The sequence below is a fragment of the Micropterus dolomieu genome, linkage group LG22 (assembly GCF_021292245.1).
Source record: "Micropterus dolomieu isolate WLL.071019.BEF.003 ecotype Adirondacks linkage group LG22, ASM2129224v1, whole genome shotgun sequence".
NCBI classification, from domain to species: Eukaryota; Metazoa; Chordata; class Actinopteri; order Centrarchiformes; family Centrarchidae; genus Micropterus; species Micropterus dolomieu.
In genome coordinates, this window is record NC_060171.1 from 12,866,054 (window position 1) to 12,873,235 (window position 7,182).

Here is a 7,182-nt window from a genome sequence, read left to right on the forward strand (position 1 = left end):
ACATTCACATTCTTCTCCAGCCTCTGTGTCATGATGAATGGTCATAATCTGTTTGCATTGTTTCACTTGATGAATATTAGTTTTTTAGTTAAAAAAATTTCATTGTTTCAGCTCCTGAGGTTTTAGCTCAGAAGCCCTACAGTAAAGCTGTGGACTGCTGGTCTATTGGGGTCATCGCTTATATTCTGTAAGTGCTCACTTTTAAATATAAAAAAAATGTCTTTGTATTTGAGTTATTTAAACAGGAAGCTTTCATTCAGATCAGAAACCACCAGGAAAACCTCATTTAGATTAAAAACCGCTTTATCAGGAGTGTCTTAACCAACAAAGGTAGTCACAGACAAATAGCATAAAGGGGACAACAAGATTAGAATTGAAAAGTAGATAAGAGTGCAGCCATGTCTAGCTGCTCTATGAGGCTGCACTAATTATTATGTAGTATGGTTTTGGAACAGAGCATTCGTTTAGTATGTTAACATGTTAACATTAGCTAATTAGCACTAAACACAAGGTAACGTTACAGCTGAGGCTGATAGGAATGTCATTAGGTTTGGATGTGTTTTTTAGTATTGGACGAATTTGAACTGATGATGGTACTAGATGAAAATTTCATAGCAAACTATCCAACAGTGACTGAGACATTTCACAAAAAAACCCCTAAAATGTTGATGCTGCATGAAAAGTCAAACAATCACCAAATTCAGTAGGATTCATCCTCTGGGGACCAAAATTGTGAATCTTCTGGTTGTTGTTACGATGTTTAAGTCTGGACCAAAGGGAGGGACTGACCAGCAGATAGACGACACACCATAGCTTATGTAAATAATAAAATATGTAAAAAAAAGTTTTTAAAACTGTAAAAGAGAATCATCTAAAACATCACAGCGCCGCACCTTAAAGACACCTTGAGACCCCATCCACTTTCTAATATGCACCATTTGATGCAGAACCACTGTTGGAGGGTCAAGACCATGGTCTGAGCAACAGCTACTGTTCGTACTTTACAGAGCCTGTAAACCTTTCAGTGGAAAGTGTTAGCCTACATTAAGCTGCCAAACTAATTAATAGGTTTCACTCATTAGCAAAGAGAAAATCCCTGGTCTTCGTTAGGTGTGATGAATTTTAAGGTATCTAAGTGGAGCAGTTTCGGGTGTATTCACAAATGACGCTTCTGCCTGGTGGTTTCATAATCAAGATAAAAACTTGAATATACAGCCTCAACTTATGTTGTAGAATGACAGTTTGTGTTCTTTTTTTCACTACATATCATATGAAAATGGATTGTTTTTGTCCTATTTTTTTGCCCCTCTTAGTATTCATGTAGTCTCTGCTATGAACCGTCTACTGTTGCATGCTATATAAAACATCAAACTGCCAGTGAATGAGATTAGGCCACAGCAAATCCTTTTTAGATTTGGGTTAAAGTTTCATCAGCTGGATGACGGCACTCACACAGACTGTTGTGTAATCGTCTATCTTCATCTTCTTAGGCTTTGTGGTTACCCTCCTTTCTATGATGAGAATGATTCGAAGCTCTTTGAGCAGATTCTCAAGGCAGACTATGAGTTTGATGCGCCGTATTGGGATGACATATCAGACTCCGGTGAGCTATGACACGTGTGTTTGTGTCTGTGTGTGTTTGTGTGTATGCACTTTACGGGTCCCATAATTTTCTAACTCATTTTTCAATAACGGAGCTGATGTATGGAGGCCAGAAAACTGTCAAAAGGCAGTGAGAGGTTATTAGACAAGTCAAAAATTGAATGAATACATATCTAAATAGTTTAGTTTAAATTGAGTTTTAAAAGAAATATAAAGCTTTGTATTTTTCCTTTAACCTCCACTCTGTTGTTAAAAATAAACACTTTGACTTTTTCCTCCAATCAATTAGGAAAATATAAGTTTAATTTTTCTTAATTATTATTTACTACTCTATTTATCTCTCACTAGTCATTTTTTTACCAACTAGTTTTTCTAATCCCTACATTTTACATTTTCCTCACCAAATTAGTAATTTTCCTAATTTATGATAATAGAAATGTATGATGAGATGGGTGTGGTCATCTATATCCAGAACAGTGACTGGTCAATGGTGTATGTGTTTTTGAGTACCTGTGTGTAACATTAGTGACTAAAGCTGTAACACTTACTTGGCTATGAACTTAGCTAGCATACCTGAAAACAGTGGTAGTAAACGCACCAAGTGCCAGCGTTTTCATCTAGCTACCTAGATGCAGCAAACCTATACATAACATAAAATAAAACTACAACAGTCGAGTGCAGGTGATGTTACTTATCCATATACTGTACATTGATGTAGCATCTTGTAACAACTTGTAACTCTAGCAAAATTTGCTAGTTTTAATTTCACATAATTAAAGCCTACCTTGTGTTGAGCTGAACTCTTTTAGTCTGAAGCTCAACATGATGAAATTAAAAATGTGGTGTTCTGTGGAACTTAGTCACGTATGCCGTTCAACAAACATGGTCAGTTATGTTTCTGATATTCCAATAGTATTTTCTTGGGTTTTACTGTTAACTACTGTCATTTTTCCTGGTTCCTCCTTAAGAACTTTAAAAAAGAAATTGCAGGACCCGTAAATTAAAGAGTCACATAAAAAAGGAAAATTTAAGTCTACACAGAATACAACATGTTCTTAGCTGGACATGTTCTTGACCTTTTTAACTCATCTCCACAGCCAAAGACTTCATCAGCAGCCTAATGGAGAAAGACCCAGAGAAGAGATTCACATGTGACCAGGCTCTAGAGCACCCTTGGTGAGAAACTAAACTCCGTCACACTACACCCTGACCAGACAATTGCTGGGAACCACACATCTTAAAAGTGATAAAACAGCAGTATGACGAAGATTACCAGGCTTACGCATTTTTCATGGAGAACATGTCCTCCCACTGTCATCTGTCGCCATGGCTTCGAGCCACCTACCCACCTCTGCTCGGCACCGCCAGCCCTCAGAGAGAAATCTGCTGAATAAATGGCTGCCAATTAGTGGCTGGCGTCCTGAAGGATCCTTCAAGAATGTGGAAGCTTTAATGAACAATTAGGATGTCTTCCCAGGCCTGAGCCGGAGCTAACGAGAGCGAGATGGCGTGGGCTGCCATCTCCGGCTGATGTAGCCAATATAAATAAGTCTGTTAGGCAGTAATAGGCCTTTTGGGTCTTGGGCAGGTGGTCATTTTGATACAAATATGTGGTTTGTCTGTCTGTAACAGGTATCATAACAGAGAGAAATGGCTTTCATTGACTAGGTTTCATGCAGAGATATTATGATTAATGAGACAGAAAGTGATACAGTGTGCGAGCTTCTGTAAAAACATTGCCCCATCAATCAAAGATGAAAATAAACAATCCAAGCAAATAGGAAAGCAGCATGAGGATGATTCCCAAGGAATAACGGATGCAAATAGAAATAATTTCACCAATTATGTGTATTATCTGTATGTTTGAATTGTTATTGTTTTTGATATTAATTTTCAGGATTGCCGGAGGCACTGCTCTCTGCAAGAACATACATGAATCAGTTAGTCGACAAATGCGGAAAAACTTTGCCAAAAGCAAATGGAGGGTGAGCATGCAACGCTTAATTTTTCTTGATTATCAAATATTTAGTAAAAACACAATATTCTCTCTCTTTTTCAATAGCGAAAACATACAGGGATTTGTCTTTGGTATTAACATTTATCTGTTTACACCCTCTCTTCACAGCAAGCCTTTAATGCGACGGCTGTGATCCGCCACATGAGGCGCCTGCAGCTGGGTACCAGCTTTGGCAGCAGCATTCACAGCACCGACTCTACGTCCAACCCTCAGAGTCGCGCTCCTGCCAAGAGCCAGTCTGTAGACTGCGCCCCGCTCTCCCTGAAGGACTGTGAGTGATACTTCAGATGCTCTCTGTAGACGTGAACGTGTCCAACTTTTAGTACTGCACTCAGATGAGCTCTGTTCACTTTGCTGCCATCTCCACTGAGCTAATTGGCAACTGTTTAAAATTTTCTTGAGGTGTAATTTTCAATGAAGCAGACTGAGTTTGACACAAGCCGAGCGGTCATGGCGTGTCTGGTGCCATTTAATTTAACATAAGATCTTTTAAAAATGGAGGTTTGTTACAACACCACAACTCTAATTATTATTTGTTTACTACTTACTTTATTAACCATTTGAGTTATTTATCAAACAAGAAAGTGAAACATTTGCTGGTGCCAGCTTTTCACATGTGAGGATTTTTTGCTTTTCTTTGTTTTATATCATTCAACATAAAATAACAGGATTTAGGAAAATGTTTAGTCAATTAATAGACTAAATATTTTATGAATTTAAGCGGCCAGGCATAAAACTAATAAGTAGATTAATTAGTAATTAAAATGAGTAATATTACATTAATGTAGGCTTCTTTTCTAGATTGTGATGGACAGTCAGTGTAGTATGGTGTGACTGACAACAATGTTCGCCAAAGAAATATTAACTCAAGGTCCACTTACTGGCTTTTTTCTGAGCTTCCAACCACATCTCATGGTTTTCATCCGCAGATAGTTGTCTGTTGTCATTTGTGAAAATATCTCGGTATTAGTTCTAGTCAGTAATGTTTACTATTTCCAATGTCAAGAATAAAAAACAAAAAACTTAGAGGATAAGTCTGTTTAATATATTCTATATTTTTCTTATTACCTTATTTTCAAGATGACGAAAAGAGCAAAAGCGAGAATGAGTTGATCCACCATTTTGTCTGCATAACCAAAACCTGATAAAGGTTATTCCTCTGTGTCATAGACCTCCATTGTTGTCCAAAAACTGTTAAAAACACATTAATGAGTCACATTGTTGCACTGGCTGACATTCACTACTCACTAGAGTACCAAATGTGTGTTAATCCATGGCTGCAAACTGCATTATTTTAACATTTGCTAAAAATGACAGTGAAAATTAATTTGAAAGATTTATGTCTTCAGGTACACCTAATAGGCTTGGGGTTGAGTGCCTCACACATGCTTAGGATTTCGTAATTCAAAAGTGTTTTATAGTTGTTCCAAACGGCCACACACAAAAGCCGGCTGTCAAAGAGAGTCAGAATACATAGGGATAACTGTCCACGTTTTCAGACAGTCTCTCCTGGGAGACCTTTCTTTCTGAAGCAATTTAACCATTTGACAAGCAGTTTTGCAGTTTTCAAGCATACTTGCCCCTTTTGCCACACATTGTTAGTCTTTTAATGGGATCTGTTGACAATAATTATAACATAGAACATTTGCAGACTTAAACTTGAATTTTCCTACTAGTCAATAAAACTTATTTAATGATATGGAAATCCTTATTAAAAATATTTTTTCCCACAGGTCCTCCAATAGCTCCTTTGCCTTCCACTGTTAAAGTGTACAATCAGGACTCTGACGGTGCCTCTCCTGTACAAGAGGAACCATCGGTGGTGGGAGAGCCACCACGGCCACGACCCTCTACCGTTACTGTCATCCACACGGGGACTAAATGACGCCAGGTTCCGCGGGAGGTGAGCTGGGAGACCACAGAGCTTTAAGGACGGGATAAAACCATCCCAGGCCATGTGATCCAATGTCGTCGCCCAGTTTGCCCATCCCGCAACCTCCCACCTGTTTCTGCCAATCACGGGAGGAATTTGAGGAGCGTTTGTTCAGCTCCATTTACCATGGCTCAGCGCGGCACCCCACTGATCCCCCTTCCCACTGTCATACAGACCTGGAAGTACAGAGGGGACGATGCTCACCAGAAGTTGTTATTGTGGAAGCCATGTTCAGCCTGGATCCTGGTTGTCTGGCAGATAAACTGAGCAGCTGGTCTGAGAAGTGCCACACTAAAGGGAACACTTTGACATATTTGACTATGAACGTCTTGAGGCGGCACGCTCCGCTGTATGCCTTGTGTAAATATCTCGCCTGGCACTGTTGAGTGGAGTCATGTTACGCCAGTGAAATATAAGCTTCAAGCTATGGTAAATAATTGTGACATCATTTGCACTCTGAACTTCTTTGTCGTTTTGACAGCTCTTGTTAATTTGCTGTGGTATTTGCTACAATGGCTTGCAGGGTAACAGCGTGACAGCGTGTGTTATCTCTTTGCTTTAAAGTGTGTGGACATGGAACATGTGCAGGACAGTGTGCTTCGCTGTGATCGCTGAGAGGGCCGCTGCATTGCACTAATGTATTGGATTATTTATTTTCTTACAATTCAATTATGACTTTTGTAAGAGTACCACTTACAGAAATGTTTAAACGTTTTATCAGACTGGACTGAAAAGTTATGGAATAATAAAGATACTGTATATAATAGTTAGTTAGTTACTTTGTAATTGCTGTTATTTGATTCATTTTGACGTGACTGTGAAGTCCTCCTTGACAACAGGAGGGAAATCATGTGTTGTTGCTGTGTGACAGTTCTCAGGGATGTGCTCCAACATGAAGCTAACCACCAAACCCCCTCTCGGCGTGATCAGACACTGCCGATGAGGATGGTGACGGTGAAATAGTTAAAAAGTAAAACCTTCAAGTACTGCATGTTATTCTAATGTGCCATTGGGAGAGTCTGACAGATGTTTTCTTTCTTTGAATCCTTCATTTTTGACAGTATGAGTGTAATGTAACTCATACTGAATGGATTGTTTTCCCTTTAAAGGCCGTGAATTTGGATTTAAAGAAAAGTGTTTATCAGTGAAGTGCGCATTCATGCCTGCAGTAACAATGTAAAATTGACAAATGAATGCAAATGTATCTTGATCTTGAACCTTTGCTCCCATTGCAGAATCCTCAAATCAGTAGTGTGCAGTTCAGTAGTTGTAGTATCGTGCTCTGCTTCCGCTCATGAAGTGGTGGGTCTGAAAACAGCTCACTCACTCTGTTTAATCACTGTGCTTTCATACCAGCCTGTTGAATTTAGCAGAAAGACTCTTTCTCCTTCTCTCTCATGCTCGCTATCTAGAGATTTTCACAAAGACCAGGGATCTGTCTTTGAGTTTTTGTCTGTGGTACCGCTATATCATTAAAAGTCACTCAACATGAATGGGGGGTGGGGGCGGGGGTCCACTCCACAAGTACATGCCCAACATAAAGGGCTTTGCCATCTTGAATTTTCTGAAAGTGTTGTGAAAATTGACTTTGAGCCTCTACGTACTGTAAATACAAATCTCAACAACACAG

The 7,182-nt window shown here is 39.2% G+C and overlaps 1 protein-coding gene across 5 annotated transcripts in view; it reads left to right on the top strand.

Moving 5' to 3' along the window:
* The window catches only part of camk1db (calcium/calmodulin-dependent protein kinase 1Db), a 24,460-nt gene extending 17,279 nt beyond the window's left edge, over positions 1–7,181 (top strand). For 4 of the 5 annotated variants that reach the window (XM_046038444.1, XM_046038441.1, XM_046038443.1 and 1 more), the window contains exons 7-11: positions 1,491–1,603; positions 2,700–2,778; positions 3,500–3,587; positions 3,728–3,890; positions 5,353–7,181. In XM_046038444.1, coding sequence (XP_045894400.1) covers positions 1,491–1,603; positions 2,700–2,778; positions 3,500–3,587; positions 3,728–3,890; positions 5,353–5,504 — 595 coding nt within the window. In that variant the 3' untranslated portion in view covers positions 5,505–7,181. Of the gene's footprint in view, positions 1–111; positions 188–1,490; positions 1,604–2,699; positions 2,779–3,499; positions 3,588–3,727; positions 3,891–5,352 lie in introns of all 5 variants that reach the window. The other variant, XM_046038442.1, reaches the window with a different exon arrangement.
* Position 7,182: the final 1 nt, after the last annotated feature.